We start from the raw sequence: 17,387 nt of genomic DNA, 5'->3' as shown, positions 1-17,387 counted from the left end.
CGAATACTCCCGAAAGCTTGCAATGCCTGAATTCCTTTGTAACCTCGCCATAATTTTCAGTTTTGTGCTGTTTTGGGTCTTTTGCAAAGGGAAATTTAGCCATGTGATATAAAATTTTCAAAGCAGCAAGCCCTGAAAATGTAGCTTCGCTCGCAAAATGCATTGTTTGCCAGGTGCTTAGCAAAAAAAGGAGAGCTAAAGTAATACATTAAGCCGGAAAATACAAGCCGTTTATTTTTATATTTTCAAGAACATCGTTTGACAGAATGGCTTGCTCGAGCCGGCTGTGATTTCTGCCAAGCTGCTGAAGTTATGAGTAGCGTGCTAGATACTGGAAGTTCACCTTCTGAAGTGGACAGTGTAGACCTGGATGAAGTAAGTTGCCCACTGTGTTCTAAAAACAGAACTCTGTGCTCGTGAAAAATTGAAAATAATGTTTCCCTTTTAACCAGAGTGATGTTTTCAAAAGCTTGAGTTTTAAAAGTCTCACTAGCTTACGTAAGACTTAATACTTATCGAACTGATATATGGCTGTCGTATTAAAACAGTTTTCTTAACTACTGGTAAGGGTTTATCCGATTCCACAACAGTGTAAAAATAACTTTTAATAAATCATTTCTAGGAACTTCATAATAAACTTGGGTGGGGGAGGGGAGGGGGGCACACTCCTCTATAAAATCCCATGGTGTCCTGTACCTAGCTGTTAAATTTGTATTTTGTACTGTACTGGGTCAAAAAAATCTAGTTATTGCAGCACCTTTGAAGGTGGTAAGCCAAAAAAATAAAAAGAGACTGGAACTTCTTATTTTCCAAGATAATTATGGCTGATTTTCCTTTTGGGGAGGGTGTGTTCTACCCAGGGGGTGTGGGGGGGGGGGGGTGGGGTGGACTCCCATGTAAAAAGAACTCCTAAGAGATACCAAGATCTGGTGTTGTGGGCGTGGCTTGTTTTTTGTTTTACCCCTAAGAAGTACCAATTCCAACACTTACAGTTATCTTCTGTCATATTTTACTCTTCTCAATACACGAAAAGGTGTCAAAAAAGGTATCAAAAAAGCTTTTGCTGTGGGCCTTTTGAGACTGAACACCCTAGGAGGTACCAAAACTTGTTTTTTAACAGCACCTCCCTCCTTTTTATATGGGAGTCCACCATGGGTGTTCTTTTGGAAGTTCCCCCATAGAAACAGGTATTTGGGTTGAGGTGTGAGGCCATGAAAGGTGAAGGGCTTGCAACTGGTGCAAATGAGACAAACAGTGTAATTATGGAATACAAATTTCCATTCAAAGCGTTAAGATAAGAGTATTTCATTCACAGCAGCCCAACAGGAAAATGGGATGACCATTTAGAAGTTTCTTTGTTTGCAGAAATTTTCCAGCTCTAGGACTGGACAGAAATGTCGGGTTCTACTGATATTGTAACTAGAATTTTTTGTAAATAGAGAACAACTTTAGTCAGTACTTGGTCAGAAATGATGTCTCTTTAGGGGTGAAAATGAATTTGAGCCATCCTTACAAGCAAGATTTTGGCACCTCTTCAGGGGTTCTTTTAAAAATAGCTCACAGTCAGGGTTTTACCCCCAGCATTAAATTCTCTGGCACCCATTTGAACACCCGGGGAAGGAGAGACACCACAAGAGTGAAATGTCTTGCCTTTAAAGAACACAACATGATGACCTTGACTGTGGTTCAAACCTTGGTTGCTTGATACAGACAGAGTCCAGATATATTTGCAGACAATTAGGGCAATGTGAATTATTCTAATTAGGCAGAACATGTTAATAAGCATCATATATTTAACTGTCTAAAAGAAGTAACAATCAAAAAGTTACAATTATCGAAAATTAGTGCCAGAAACTGAAAATGGGACCCTTGCTGCTTTCTGGATGTGGCACAGTACCGTTGCATTAATCAACAACTGTTTTTGGTTTGTTTTTTTATTTATTTTTTTTTTATATAGGATTCCAGTTCTGAGTTTGGTATTGTATGTGAGCTCATTGATGAGGCCATCGTCAGCCTTTGCTTCGACATTCATCGGTCTATCAAGCGTGGAGCATACAGTGTCCTTGAGCAATCAGATGAAAAAATGTAAGTAGTGACATTAAATAAGACCGCTTATGATATTGACTCAGTGTTACCCAAAGTTATGGTCTTACTAGTAAACAACTTGATCTGGGGGAGATTGCCTTTTCCAACCCAACCCTCAGAACTATGTCATGTTGTATTCAGTGTACCTGTGCTTAATCCGTTAATTCCACCATGGAAGAGATAACGTTTTCTAATTTAACATCACCTGCTGAATTTTTAAACATTGTTGCTTTTTTTCTTTCATGTCTTCTCTTTGATCAGTATGAAACAATTTGGTGAGTGTTTTTTTTATTCATTGTTTGAATTTAGCGTATTTTAGGTTTAATTAGTTCCTGAATTTTTTGGGATCTCATGGGCAGCCATCATTCATGCAATAATTGTACATGTACATTGTCAAGATGAATTGAATGCACAAAGCATATGCAGTGGTTTAATAATGATGAATTCTTTCCTGAGAGGTCTGAGTTTGAACTCAGTCTATTGACTGTCATTGTGAGTATGTTCTTGGGGAGGTTGCTCCACTCTTGCATTCAGAGCTTCCCTGTGCCTATAAAGCATGTAGAGCTGCTGTAACTATATTGTATATAGCAAGTTGAATTCTCAATGAAATTTGGCAAAATTATGGAATAGCATCTCATTCATGAAAATTTCCAGTTTAATGAATATTCCTTCTTGTTGCATCTTGTTTTAGGCTGAAACATACATTGTAATTGATACCAGCACCCTTGGGCAATCTAGCTCCTTAATGAATACTTACTAGCATAATATTACAGACTTGAACTTTATTTAAGAAAAGGTGACTTTTTTATGTCAATCTTGTGACAAGCTAAATTGTCCTTCATAATTTGAATTGTTACTTCAGAAGTGGTGGAATGCGATGGGCTGGATGTGTTTGGCCAGGGACCATTGAAGAAACAAGTGGAATGCATTTGCCCGAGCTGCCAACGAAACATGGCTGCCAACAGATTTGCTCCTCATTTAGAGAAATGTTTGGGAATGGGACGAAACAGCAGCCGATTGGCTAGTCGCAGGTTAGACTATTAGTCATTCCTAAGGGTGTATTATTACAATAGCTTCCTTCTCAACAAGATGGATACATTGCTAGTTCACACAAGTAATAAAAATAATTGTTTCCACTAGAAAGAAGTCTCTGGGACATTGTCAAAATGTTTTCACAAATGAGCCATTTCCAAATTACCTTGTGCCTCTGTTTCAAAATGAGTCTTCATGCAAAAACCTCATATGAAAAACCTTTTTACCTGTTGAGGGAACACTTTTTCTCGAATGTGAAGGGTTTTGCCCAACAACTGGTTTTGTAACAGATGCAAAAGACTAATCGGAAATGGCTAATTCTGAAAACTAATTATGAAGTATAATCAGTTTATTATAAATAAATTTAAACTGAACATGTTGAACACTTTTTTCCTCTAATTTTCACTGATACATGTATTTCATATGGCCAGGCTTGCGACCACTGGCAAGCTAATTGATGGTGATGATGACGATGACAACTTCTTTGATGATGACTGGACATGGAACTCAGACAGAAAGCCAGGTTTGTCATATTTCATGTAAAATGCAAGGGTCTGTTTGTAGCAAAGACTTCCAACCAATGAAATAAAATTTAAGCCTACAAATAGGTGTGTTTTTAGGGTTGCTGATGTAACAGATTTTTTGTTTCTTTCCGTAGGCAAAAAGAATAAGAAAGACAGGGTAAGATACCAAGATTTTATGTTTAGCATTAATTTTTATTAGTGCCTCTAATCCAGCCATCTTAAGTTTGCTCTTTAATTCTCTTTCTGTGCCTCTACTATTCTTTTGCATGAGAAAAAGCAGTAGTAACTTGACGTGCTACTCACTGAAGTGAACCCTAATCAATTCAGTTGATTTTTTTCCTTTTGACTACAGGGAAATTCACCAAGAAGAGCTAAAGCTCCCAGAAAAAATGGTATGACATGTTAAAAAAATATTTCTGTGATCAAAGTCTACTGACTTTCTTTAAGTTAGTATTATCCTAAAGTAGTCCAGCCTTTGGAGTACATTAGGACTGCCACTAGAAGTGCAAAGGAAATCTCCCAGTTCGTATATACTCTACATGAAAATCCACACACTGTCAGTTTTCTGATAAATTGTTATTACCGGTATATATATATATATATTAGGTGAAGCTGGGACTCCTCGTCCTGGGACACCTAGTTCTGTTCACAGTGGAGAGTTACCAGCAACAAGGGTAAGATGATGTTTATTTTAGAGTTTTAATTCATTCTTATAATATACAAAATATTCCAATCTTGTCAGTGGCTCTTTCCATGCTTTTAGCCAGGTTCTGAAGAGTGGGTGTCCAAAACGTTTATAGCCACACCATCTGGGAGGGTTAGCTGCTGTATGTGGGCAAGTCCCCTTAGAACATTGCAAATTTTAAGCATTTAAGGGTGTGTTCCTTTGGGAAAATCCAAAGAAATACACCCTTAGGGTCCTTTATGTTGAGAGATTTTTAAACTTTTGCAAGCCCAGTTGGCAAATAGTGAATAGTAGTGTTTATGTTATAAGTTAAGGTGAAGTTTTTTATTTATATCATATTTATTGTATTTTTGGCTTTCAGACTGGACTTACTATGGCTGCCTTTGAACCTCTTGGAAACGGTATGTACAGCACTTGCACATTGTATATATAACAGAGGGGTGGGTTACAGATGGGAGATGAGAGGAGTAGATGTGGAGGGGAACACGGGAAGGAATCAAACATTTACAGTAATGTTTAGAACTCCCCATTGCATGAAACTGTATCACAATGTTTTTTTTATGGTCTCTTTCAGAAGAGAAAAAGGCTCTTCTCTCACAGGTACGTATTTTGTAATAAAAGTTCATTTTAAATATGTACATGAACATATACATGGATATGTATGGAGCTTTATCTTGAGTACTCTGTGATTCAGCTCTGTTCAAGGACCATTTCAAGATTATTTTTTTCTAGTAGGTGTAGCCAGCTAATGTAACCCAACTTGAAATATACAAGTTTGCAAACTTATTTCATTATTCATGTAAAGTGCATTTGAATGTCACTGGCATTCATTTGTTTGCTCATGCACTTGCCAGATCCATCATAGGGGAAGGGATGTCCCAAAAAATTAAATAATTCCTGCACAGCAAAAGCTGCTGAAAAAGCGTTGTGCAAGGGGAGCCATGGGGCAACTGAAAAAATCAACCAATTGCTTTCTACCATCCAGTTATTTTGATTGTTGATGTTAAAAAAAATTCTTGCACAAGCTATTGCCCACCCGAAAAAATCATGCACAACTTAAAGGTGAGAAAAATCGCACCTCAGAAAATGCCCCTCCCCCTGTGAAAATTTATTGGTCTGCCCCTTGGCTGTGCCTCGTGAGTCCACAATATTTTGACCGCTGTGATGATGCGTAGTCATTGTTGATAAGAGTACAGACAACATTGCTAAACCACATTCGATTTGTTAAATTTACTATGTTTGTTTAATTTGTTTTTTAGACCTGTGGTGTGATATCAGAACATACAGCACGGATGTGTACAAGGTAAAACTAACAGTGAAATTAATATCTTTAGTTGCATGAGGCCATGAGCCGATGAGGTCGATTCTTGGTTGGTTTATCTCTTGCATTACCACAGTTATTGATGAAGTGACGTGATTGTGAATAGCTTTCATGTACTGTTTAACATGAATACTCTTGCTTTGGATGATGGTGAAGTCATTTTATATGCCTTGCCTTAGAATTCAAAGTAACAGCGCTGTTAGTTCTGATGAAGAATTCAAAGTTATCGTGATTTGTGAAGTGGATTACATTACGTAGCTATACAATTAGCTGTACAACAGTTTTTACCCAGATGTGTTAAAACATTTTCAACAAGTTGACCATTTTATGATAATGAATACTTAACAGTAATCAAGTTCCAGTTTTTCAAACTATTTCAAAGTTAATGTGCTGTTTTTTGAACAATGGCCTCCTAATTTGTGACTTGTGAGTTCTAAGAATGTTTTGTTATCTAGATCCCATCGATGCCCACAACACTCTGATGAGCAAAGGCAATCTGTCAGACTGTTACTTTTAGGTATTCCATAACTGTATTTCACTGTTGTTTGTTTGAAATTTATTTACATATACCTTGTGAACAACAACAACAACAACAACAAGGTTTATTTGAACTGTAGAATTAGCTTAATTACTAATTAAACAATAAATAAATTAAAAAGACATACATTTGCTGGTCACCCAAAATAACTTAAGAGCTAAACTAGTTGGGTGACCACCATTTATTACCGTAGTGCAGCATAATACGTACACTTCAGTCAGTGAATCTGGGATCCTTCACCTGTAGTTCCCAGTCCATGTTCAAAAGTTGTCATGAAACTTACAGACTTTATTCAAAAATATGAATTATAACTGAACAGCTAAAGATTTGATTTATTTTCATTTACTTGTCAGGCTATGCAGAATTGGAGGCCCCTGTAGGCAGGTTACGACCGGATGGGTAATGAAAGCTGTTATTTTCAGACTGTTTTTATACTCCTGTATTTCTATCAATTTATTTACAGGTTGGTTAAAAAAGTTGATTTTAATTTTTATTTCTTTTTTTAGAAGTTCGTTGGAACCTGATGATGTTATTGGTAAGTACTGAACATGAAATATTGGAAAATACTTGATTGACTTTTGTCTGTGTGCAGACGCTTAAGAGCAGCTTCGCCTAAATATCAACTAGACTTGGAAATAGCGAAAAAATCGAATTTCTTCAAACTCGCCCAGAATGAAGCCCTACGGGCACTAGTTACAAAAATATTGTTTCAAGTTCGATAAATCAAAAATTATTTTTTTACGCAACTTTTTTCGTTTCGATGCCCCAAATCGGCCAAAATCGATCGAAAATGAGCGGCATATTCAGAGGCTCGTAAACTCAAAAGTAAAAATCTTCATTACAAACTGATTGCATGTCGTATTTGTATTTCCCTTCTTGTCTATTTAGAGCTAAATAGATCGCGATTTAATTAGAACTAAAATATTTGATGAATTTTTTTAAGTTAACGACCCAAGACAGCTTTACCAGAGGTCTACATTTAGCCTATTTTCAAATGCTAAAAAGGCGTTCTGGTACACGGCTTTTCCCAAAACGACTAGTTTGGTCTGAAAGAGCATTGTTTCTTCTTCAAATTATTGAAATAAATTTTTTGGGTAAATAAAATGGCGAGCGCTGAGATAGCGAACTAAATGCAGCACTTCTTTCTGAAAACGTGACCTTTGACCCAAGCGTAACGAAACCGATTACTGCAAGAAAACCCGGAAGAAAAGCAAACATTGCGTTATTTTGAAACAATTTCTAGTGATGTTTCTCCAAAACCATGATTGCAAGAAACCCTTTCCAGATATGAAATCTTACAGGGTCAAAGAAGGAGCTAAAGGGCGCATATTATTACAATAACTTTGTTTGCTGAGAATTGACTTGAAATCAATTCCAGTGAAATTTGCAAACTTGAAGTATGTTAGCCGATACTTACCTGAATATTTATATTTATAAAAGAGTCGTCTTCTTGGATTAACCCGGCTTCAAAAGAAGCTGGATCCAGATTTGGAAACCTCTAAAAGAAAAAATGGTTAATGTTCCGTGACCTGCCCGCTGCTATAAATTCCATGCACATGCCGACCGCATGTTTGTCGTAAAAGTAACTGAACTCCACTGACAGTTTCCATAAGCAACCCCAAAATAAACAATCCCGCAAAATGTAAAGTGAAATTGGCTGTCTTCGGGAACAGTTAGAAGCTAGAGTCACGTTCCATTACCTTTTAAAAGTGCTTGATTTTAACATAACATAACATAACATAACATAACATAACATAACATAACATAACATAACATACATTCTTTATTCAAGACGCAAAGTTACAAAAGTATACATATAAAAACAAAAGATAAAAAAGAAAAGGCGTCTCGAAAAGGAAGTTATGAGGTAAACCCTATGTAAAAACTTCCTAAAATAATACAAGAAATACAGAAAATATATGAAAACAAGGATCGCTAATTAAACATTCAGATACAATTTGAGCTTGGATCGGAATGGCTGGAAGCTATCAGCTTCCACTAAGTCTCTTGGTAAATTATTCCATAGCTTAACTATTCTAATAAAAAAAGAATGTTTGTAACAATTGAGTTTGGCAGGTTTGATATAAAGTTTGTACGAATGATTAACTCTCGTACACTTAGTTGTGGCGAATTCGAAAAAGTCTTCAAATTTCAGATGATAAAAACCAAAAACAATCTTATAACACTCGACTAAGGATAAATATATTCTATGGTCAAATAGAGTAGGCCATTTAAGCAGCTGACAACGGTCTTCATACGACATTTCCCCTTTCCGTTGATTAAGTCGCGATGCTCTTCTCTGTACACTCTCTAAAGCATGAATGTCCTTTGCGAGATAAGGGCTCCAAACAGGTACCGCGTATTCCAAGATTGGCCGTACAAGAGATTTGTATAGAATGGAAAACCCGTTTGAGTTAGCGGTGCCAACAGAGCGTCTGATTAAGTCTAAAACTTTATTGGCTTTATTCACGGTTATGGCAATATGATTGCCCCATGAGAGGTCTTTTGCTATCGTAACACCAAGATCTTTGAAGCTATCCACATCTTTAAGGGGTTTTTCAAAAGAGTAATTGGTGACTGATTTATCACGTGAATGTGTAATACGCATAGACTCACACTTGTCTGCGTTAAAACGTAGTTGCCATTTGCAAGCCCATTCGTTGAGATTGTTGAGGTCTGCTTGAAGAAGCTGTGTATCAATAAAAGGGTCGACTAATTCTCTGTAAATTTTAGTGTCGTCGGCATAGAGTTTAATAGTGGATGACACACATTCGGTTATGTCATTGATGTACAGTAGAAATAATAAAGGCCCAAGAATGGTCCCTTGTGGTGTACCCGAGGTGACAGACGACCAATCAGAGCAAGTTCCTCTAACGACTACACGTTGTTTGCGACCTATAAGAAAGTGTCTAAGCCAGTCTAGTAAACAGCCATTAATGCCGTTACTTTTCAGTTTTAATAGTAGCCGCTCATGGGGTACACTGTCGAAAGCTTTGGCTAGGTCTAAAAAGATGACGTCAGTTGCAATGGATAGGTTTCGCGATTTTGCCAGGTCATTAAACGTCGATAATAATTGAGTCACAGTAGATCTTCCTTGCAGAAAGCCGAATTGATTGTTGTTGATTAGGTCAATATCCTGCCGAAATCTATTCATCCGATCAAAAACAAATTTTTCTCCGATCTTGCAAACTATCGAGGTTAGGGAAATGGGGCGGTAGTTCTCTCTTGAGGATTTAGAACCCTTCTTGTGAAGTGGTGTAATATCTGCGTTTTTCCAGTCTTCCGGTAGCAGGCCGGTAGAGAACGATTTGTTTAATATAAACGACACCGAAGGTGCCAGTTCCAGAGCACACGATTTTAAAATACATGGCGCGATGTGGTCCGGCCCAGGGGATTTGTTAGGATTTAACTTTGTTCACTCAGTAATTACTGTCACTTTCAAATACTGCGTAATATCGGTCACGCCAAAACACTGTAGACCGTGCAGACTGAGTAAGTTTCCCATACAAAGTCTTTTATGCGTTTGTCTATTGAATCAAAAGTCAAATACTGCGCTTGTGCGGCCTATGGATAAATGACAAACTTTGAGATATATTGAACACTATTTTGTAACTAGAGCCAAAAAAAAAAAAAATGAGTCAAAATGAAAGGCCCAAACAAGTGTCTGCAGTCTGCACGGTCTGCACTGTTTTGGCGTGACCGATTCGTAGTATTCGAACGTGACAGTAAGAAGTACTGAGTGAACAAAGTCGACGCAAGCTGAGTCAACAAAGTAAAATCAAGCACTTTTAAAAGGTAATGGAACTTGATTCTAGCTTCTAACTGTTCATGAAGACAGCCAATTTCACTTTACATTTTTGAGGATTGTTTATTTTGGGGTTGCCCATGGAAACTGTCAGTGGAGTTCAGTTAATTTTACGACAAACTTGCGGTCGGCATGTGCATGGAATTTATAGCAGCGGGCAGGTCACGGAACATTAAACATTTCTCCTTTTAGAGGTTTCCAAATCTGGGTCCAGCTTCTTTTGAAGGTTAATCCAAGAAGACGACTCTTCTATAAATATAAATATAAATATTCAGGTAAGTATCGGCTAACATCAAGTTTGCAAATTTCACTGGAATTCGTTAATTCTCAGCAAACAAAAATATTGTGTTAAAATGCGCCCTTTAACTCCTTCTTTGACCTTGTAAGATTTCATATCTGGAAAGAGTTTCTTGCAATCATGGTTTCGGAGAGATATCACTAGAAATTGTTTCAAAATAACGCAATGTTTGCTTTTCTTCCGGGTTTTCTTGCAGTAATCGGTTTCGTTACGCTTGGGTCAAAGGTCACGTTTTCAGAAAGAAGTGCTGCATTTAGTTCGCTATCTCAGCGCTCGCCATTTTATTTACTCAAAAAATTTATTTCAATAATTTGAAGAAGAAACAATGTTCTTTCAGACCAAACTAGTCGTTTTGGGAAAAGCCGTGTACCAGAACGCCTTTTTAGCATTTGAAAATAGGCTAAATGTAGACCTCTGGTAAAGCTGTCTTGGGTCGTTAATTTGGAAAATTCATCAAATATTTTAGTTCTAATTAAATCGCGATCTATTTAGCTCTAAATAGACAAGAAGGGAAGTACAAATACGACGTGCAATCAGTTTGTAGTAAAGATTTTTACTTTCGAGTTTACGAGCCTCTGAATATGCCGCTCATTTTCGATCGATTTTGGCCGATTTGGGGCATCGAAACGTAAAAATTGCGTAAAAAAATAATTTTTGAGTTATCGAACTTGAAACAATATTTTTGTAACTAGTGCCCGTGGGGCTTCATTCTGGGCGATTTTGAAGAAATTCGATTTTTTCGCTATTTCCAAGTCTAGTTGATATTTAGGCGAAGCAGCTCTTAATTGCAGAACAGTAAGAATGCAGAGTAGCCAAATACAAAACATGTTAGACCATCTAACTAGTGGCAGTGATGGGAAAATCTTGTAAGCTGAGTCACGCAGTATTTGAGTTGGCCAAGTCACGTAATTCACATAAGTTGTCAGGTAAGCTAAGTGACGTAGTTCACAGGAATGTCTCGTAAGCCAAGTTACAAGAGAAAATGTCACGTAGACCAAGTCACGTGATAGTCTCGTAGACCAAGTCACACTGTTCACGTAAAAGTCATGCGAGGCGAGCCGAGTAGCCCAACACTCAGATAAGCAAAGTCACTTACGTAGAGAACTGTTTATCTTCAGATGTTGATAGCTATGAGGATGGTGATGGTCAAGCCTTAAGAGATACTCTTAACAGGTGAGATTCAGATTACCTTATTGTAGCAAATTAACGATGCACGTTGACAACGCGAAGAACATTTACGTTACACAGAATGAGCGCGAATTTTCCAAAAGTTAGGTTTACATACATCAAATTAACGCGAAATTTTCGAAAACAATGTGCGGCTAACTCTAATGGAAGAAGTTAGCTGTCCCCTCGAGGAAACGGATCAACACGAAGACCAGTCGAAAGACGTTTTGAACTTTATTCTTAAAGAACTGTCCGAGAGTGACTCCGAGGCATTGATAGTGGAACTATGAGCAGATGAGGTTTTGTTATCAAAATGAAGGTGCTGTAAAACAACAATGATGTAAACTAGTGTGATTTAAATTAAAATCGACGGAAATTAAGATGTATTAAATTAACGGAATTTTTTTTTAAGATCGCGTTAATAAAGTGTATCGTTAACTTCCTATCATGAGTATTTATTACTGTTATTAGAAACATTCAGTTTCCCCTTGTTAACTTACTACTTAACCAGGAATATAAATGGATATCACTTAACTGTTGGAACACATGATGAAAACCGTGGGTAAGTTTCATCGACTAAAAGAATCCCGGGAGATTAGAGGCGTAATACTTTAAAAGCTGTAGTTAGAACAGCTCCAAGTATTTGGGTCATTTGGATCATAAAGACTGCCTTGTGTTACGTTGTTACTAAGTGCTCCTTCTCGTAAACAAGCACCGAACATCCAAGTTTCTTTTTGCAGGCTGTCGTGGGAAGAAGAGTCCAACGTGTCAACTGGAGACGACAACTCTCCAGCAGGTTTGACAAAGATCTTTTTATCGTTGTTTTATCTCTGTAACGATTTCTACTGTTGGCGATATTGTTGAAAAATTTCTTTTTTTTTTTCTAGCATTTGGAAGCGTACCTCTCGTGAAAAAGAAAAGAAAGAAAAAGGCGAAACACAAGAGGCGTCCTAGATGAATTTCGAAGATGTTTGTCAGTCAAAGAAAACTACGGTGTTGTAGCAAGCGTCTTAACGTGATACGGGCGAGGAGAAAGTGTCAAACTTAAGTTCACTTAGTTTGTCATTCAGCCTTTGCACAGTGTGAACAGGTGTCTATGTGCTCAGAGGAACACACCTTTTCTTCCCGTATTACTCTACCACACTACCCGGAACTGGCAGACAATCTTGCAATGCATAATTTGAGACGGTTCTTTGCTGTCGGTGGTCACCTAAATTTTCTGGGTTTTCCAGAGTAGCAGTGGCGTGTCGGGACGATATTTAAAAGTGATAGGTTTGAAAAGGAGATACCATTGTTTTCACTTTTCGCAAAATTTCATCCCTAAAATTTTCTCTTTCACATGTCGGTGATGAAATATGTGTTCAACTTTCAAACTGAAATGCCCTGTTGCTTCAGAATTTTGAGGAGACTTGGCTTTTCCAGAGACAATAATGAAGGGATTGGCTGCTTCGACGTGAACTTGCTTGCAATGTTAATTGCTTACAGCTTAATGTTCAACTGCTTGTGGGTTTACAAGTTCTGATTATATAGCCTCTGTGAGTGCAAGTTGTTTACGGCCGAAAAAAATTAAATTTGAGCAATTCAACTTGTGTTTTGTGTGTAAAATGACTGTGTTACACTGTATGGAAGATGGATGCCCGGGAGTCGTCACTGTGATCAGCTGGCCCCTAGACAGTAAAACGCCCCTATGGCTAGCAATCCCCCAACCTGGCCATGAGCCCTACATACAGCCATCCAGGCACCCGTCACACTGAAATAACAGTGGATAAGGGAGGCGGGGAGGGAGGTTCAGAAAAAAAAGAACCAGAGTCGGTTGTGAGGTTTTCACAGCGAGGTAAAGCCGTAGAACAGACTGGTCTCCATGTGCTTGTAACTAACGAAGTAAGCTGTACAGGTTTGCTCCTTTCTTAACGCATTCAGTGTGGCAAGTGCACGAAACATTAATAAACAGTGGTCCTCGTGAATTCATGGGAGACACGAGTCTAACGAGAAGCGAGCTGGATTCCGGATCGAGAATTTCAGGTTTTGGCTCGGTAGAGGCTTGTGTTGTTCTTGAGAACTTCCTCACACAGTTCCTCTCTCCTCTCAGGCGTATAAACGGATACAGGCGAGTTTATTGCTGGAGGGGGGTAACCCTGCAATGGACTCGGACATCCCGTCAGGCAGGGGAGGTGGGGAGGTAGGAGTGGAAATGCCCTTAGGTTGCTTGATACCTGAGACACTCGGCCCAATGCAGACTTCATCTGGCTTTACTTATTCAAATACACAGTATACTTAGCTGAATGCATCTGAGAGGATTTTGACAGTTGAGGGCCCATGAAAATATCAGTCCATCCAGTTCTTGTTACTTTCATGTTTTATGCTTGAAAGGTAACACTGATCCAGCAACACTAGCTGGTCAGTGACTATTTTCTCCTCAAAAATATAAAGTTTACACTGGTATGGAAGTTACGAGAAAAAAAAAATGATCAGCCATAAGGACGTCTGTGCTAGATCTATATACGGAGAATCAAATCTTCTAGAAATACTGTGAAACCCCGTTCTACGGACGCCCGCTTACAACGGACAGTTTTCTTTGTCCCGACAACTAAAAAGCCCATATATTTTCTCTTATTAAAATTAGCCCGCTTAATACGGACACCCGGATAATGCGGACACTTAATCATATCCCTTGGGTGTCCGTATTAACGGGGTTCCACTGTAAATCGAAACCATGGCATGTTCGCATAAGCTCCTAAATAGATTTAAGAGTCAAATATCATCGGGCTCCATATCATTAATATATTCCATTTCAGTTCACGTGTAGGGAGCTAATTCGCTCGTTTTATTTTCTGTACAGGATCTTGCTTGCAGAGCCAGCTTCTATCTGCATTGAAGAATCATGGTGACTCTACTCGAAAGATAGTCTTCCCAACGTTTTTAATTTAATTGGCCTGAGTTTGCCATCATTTCTTGGAATAATTTGTTTTCGCGGGTTTCTTGTTAATCACTCCTTTCTTCGTTGATGATTTTTCTGGCGCTTGACCAATCCTTTCTCCCTGGCATTTCGGCTGAAATCAAAATACAAGAACATAGGTAAGCAAGGCGTTTAACTGAAGACTGCTGCATTCGAGGGTCCGTAGCTTCTAACGATAACTTGGCCACACATCGCAGCAGTGTCGCGCACAAGTCAGCATGTTGCGCGCAACATCTTGCATGCGGTTGCTCTCCCTGTTGCACCAGGCTGACCGACTCTTGCCAGAGGGTAGCCAGACGTGCGCGACTTATTGTGTGCAATAATGTGCTAATATGTTGCGTTGAATGCCGTGCGTGCATTTTGCTGGGCCCTTCTTCCTCTCTACGCATGCGGCAATAATCAGAGCGACTGCCAAGAAACTTGAAAGACTGGCGTATATTCGCTTAGCCCTATGACATGACAATTTTCGACCGAATTCCGCGTTCCCTGTTTTGTTTTTGCCTTAGTACGTATTTTGTTTTGTTTTAAGCGTCAGTGAAAGGCTAGATTTCCAATAAAACTGACTTTACCAGAATTAGAGCTCCCTGAGCATTGTTTCTCACACTTTGTTTCTCACAAAGGGACGGGGAAGGAACACACCACAGAAAACGTGATCTCTCATCGGATCGTTCGGGCGCTTTCCATTATGCCAGACCGACAGGTCAGAGAGCAGTGGGAATACCCGAGGAAAATGAATGATTCTTACCATTTCAGTATTCCTTTTCCGAATTCCCTATTCATGAGTGAAGAGAAGTATGGCAATGGACCGGTTTGTAAATGGAACGGTTCGGTCGGATCGGTCCGACCGGTCAAGGTGGACCCGAATATTCGGGTCGAAATGAACCGAAAGGGGCCTTTCCATTTGACTGCCGACTGAAATTTCCGGAATCTTTGGCGTAATGGAAAGCACCCTTAATTTCCACCCCGAGTCAGGCTCCTTACTGCGCTTGTGCCTAAACCTTTTGTTTTGTTTCATGCAGTTTACGGTCTGATATTAGGGTAAATGAAGAGGCTCTAATTGAATTATATTCCCGCAAAGCCAGCCATTATTGGCACGCTTATTTAATACTGGTCGACTTCATAAGCTCAGATTAGCTTAATCCTATTTTGAACGATCTTTGTCGTAAGTTGTGACCGCTCAGCGTCCAATGGGTTCCATTATATACCGCAGCATTTGGAAATTTAAACCTTGTTTTCACGTTGAACTACGAATGTCAGTGAACGCCAAGGAATATATGCAAATGTCAGTCAGTTCGATCTCAGAGAGTGTTTGAAGACATGTAGACATTTTCTCTCTGATGTGCGAGAACCTCTCAGCAAGGCAGGGTATTTTGCTAATTAAAAGATTAACTCGAAGAAACTGTAGTAATTAGCCCCGAATTAGGCTCCAAAGATTTATTTTGCCAATGGTTACACAACCTGATCTGAAACACAGGCTGGTCGACTTATGCAAAGTAAATGAACTTTGGTCAAGTAATTTCAAACTTAATTCAAGTGTCCACCTGTGCTGTCAAAGAACTGTCATTTTATTGAAACAAGCGAGTATTGGTTTTGTATAATCCAAACACTGAAAAGCTTTTGAAATTTGTGTGTTTTTTTTCCGTAAACCGCCTTGCCTCTGCCTAGGTTTTTTTTTTTTAATATGCAAATTTGAAAGTGATGCAAATGTCCTTTCTGTCACCACCGTCGGCTCAAAATTAAACAATTTCAAAAACGGCATAAATAATTATTGATAACTTTAGTTTCTCGCTTCACTTTGCTTTTGGAGTCCTTGCGCAGGAAAGCTAGTTGCTGAATCGCAAATGACGCATTAAATACGCTTGCAAAATCTCTTTCGATGATGTAGCGCAAATTCCTTTTATATTCAGTAGGCCATACTCAATACGCAGGGATCGAATGTGCAGATGTCTTGGTTATATATACACGGATATTGGAACAACGCTTCTCTGTTTTAAGATGTACCTGAAAGCAAACTCGACACACGGCTGAATCTGTCATGACTCCATGAAAATCCCCTCGGCCACAGGATTTACAGTAATTTGTACCACAGAACTTGTATTTGAATATCTGAAACAAACCGAGCAAATTAGATTAATTGTATTCGTTATAAGCTCGTGCGCCCTGAGCTACCAGGCGTTTTGCTCGAGTTCCTCGACCCCCCGGCATTCTACTGTAGTCGCTTTACAAGATACCGTTGCTTTGGAGTGAGCTGTACATGTTTTTCCATGCTACCGGATTCAATGCTCTTCAGTAATCTGAAATGAACTCTCATGAAAAGAACCCTGTCATCATCGACACGCGCTTACATTTAGAGAAACTGAATTCACTGTCTTCAGCTACCCTCCTCTGGTAGTTCTCTGCGGATTCTCTGGAGGCCGTTCAAATTATCTCTAAGTTGGTCACACTTTGCAAATTACGCAAATGAATTTTAACACTAACGTGGGTAGTCTGTATATACAGAAGCAAAATTTACTATACTCGCTTTTTAGAGGATGTTCAGAAACGTCATGTTAATATAGCCTGCTCACGGGCCCTATTATCACAGTGTTGCGACTAAACGTGTAGTTTCAAACTTTACCGGACAACGTTTATACATACCAAGTTATTTTCGCGGCATCCCCAGCGACACATGACTGGAAGATATCGTTGATATATCTTCGACCCTTTTGTATAAGTATTAATAAACTTATCTTTTTGAAAAGCTAATAGACACAAAAGTAGAAGAGCACCACAGAAATGCTGACTTGGTTTTACACACTGAGTGAGCAAGTCATTGAAGACGTCTGTTACGGTCGTTTTACCGCTGCAGATTTGCGCAAAATGACGGCGGTCACACGCAAAGACAGAGCTGTTTGTCGACTTTACTCAGTGATAATATTAGCGGATTTTACTTCATTGACAGCTTGTTTACAGTTGTTGATTGTGATGCAAATCTTC

General features: G+C 38.8%; 2 protein-coding genes across 3 annotated transcripts; one reads left to right on the top strand and one right to left on the bottom strand.

Moving 5' to 3' along the window:
- The first annotated feature begins 46 nt into the window (after positions 1-46).
- Positions 47-13,040, top strand: LOC110060628 (ataxin-7-like protein 3). Of its 2 annotated transcripts, none has more exons than XM_020767409.2 (17): positions 47-375; positions 1,958-2,085; positions 2,347-2,360; positions 2,948-3,116; positions 3,549-3,640; positions 3,776-3,798; positions 3,994-4,033; positions 4,248-4,315; positions 4,688-4,727; positions 4,901-4,926; positions 5,586-5,629; positions 6,103-6,164; positions 6,539-6,584; positions 6,695-6,720; positions 11,407-11,461; positions 12,196-12,251; positions 12,343-13,040. In XM_020767409.2, exons 1-17 carry the CDS (start codon positions 313-315, stop codon positions 12,411-12,413), a joined length of 1,023 nt encoding a protein of 340 aa, XP_020623068.2. In that variant the 5' UTR covers positions 47-312; the 3' UTR covers positions 12,414-13,040. The 2 variants fall into 2 exon arrangements, with proteins under 2 accessions (XP_020623068.2, XP_020623067.2); XM_020767408.2 differs by having other exon boundaries at positions 6,692-6,720.
- A 648-nt stretch (positions 13,041-13,688) lies between these two features.
- LOC110060630 (uncharacterized) lies at positions 13,689-17,338 on the bottom strand. Its single transcript, XM_020767413.2, has 3 exons — positions 17,049-17,338; positions 16,413-16,517; positions 13,689-14,505 (listed from the first exon to the last, which is right to left on the bottom strand). The coding sequence occupies exons 1-3, from the start codon at positions 17,079-17,081 to the stop codon at positions 14,401-14,403; spliced, it is 243 nt and encodes an 80-aa protein (XP_020623072.2). The 5' UTR covers positions 17,082-17,338; the 3' UTR covers positions 13,689-14,400.
- Positions 17,339-17,387: the final 49 nt, after the last annotated feature.

The sequence above is a fragment of the Orbicella faveolata genome, unplaced genomic scaffold, assembly GCF_042242905.1.
Source record: "Orbicella faveolata isolate gen_17 unplaced genomic scaffold, um_ofav_v1 contig_13, whole genome shotgun sequence".
Classification (NCBI taxonomy): domain Eukaryota; kingdom Metazoa; phylum Cnidaria; class Anthozoa; order Scleractinia; family Merulinidae; genus Orbicella; species Orbicella faveolata.
Note: the sequence above shows the minus strand (reverse complement) of the source record. Positions and strands in the feature narration are given on the sequence as shown.

Coding starts and splice junctions, on each gene's coding strand:
- LOC110060628 (XM_020767408.2), top strand. CDS start 313: ATGAGTAGCGTGCTAGATACTGGAAGTTCACCTTCTGAAGTGGACAGT. Junction 5,630..6,102: donor ACAGCACGGATGTGTACAAG/GTAAAACTAACA, acceptor TTTGTTATCTAG/ATCCCATCGATGCCCACAAC. Junction 6,721..11,406: donor GGAACCTGATGATGTTATTG/GTAAGTACTGAA, acceptor GTTTATCTTCAG/ATGTTGATAGCTATGAGGAT.
- LOC110060630 (XM_020767413.2), bottom strand. CDS start 17,081: ATGTGTCGCTGGGGATGCCGCGAAAATAACTTG. Junction 16,518..17,048: donor GATGCCGCGAAAATAACTTG/GTATGTATAAAC, acceptor GGTTTGTTTCAG/ATATTCAAATACAAGTTCTG. Junction 14,506..16,412: donor TGTGTCGAGTTTGCTTTCAG/GTACATCTTAAA, acceptor TTTTGATTTCAG/CCGAAATGCCAGGGAGAAAG.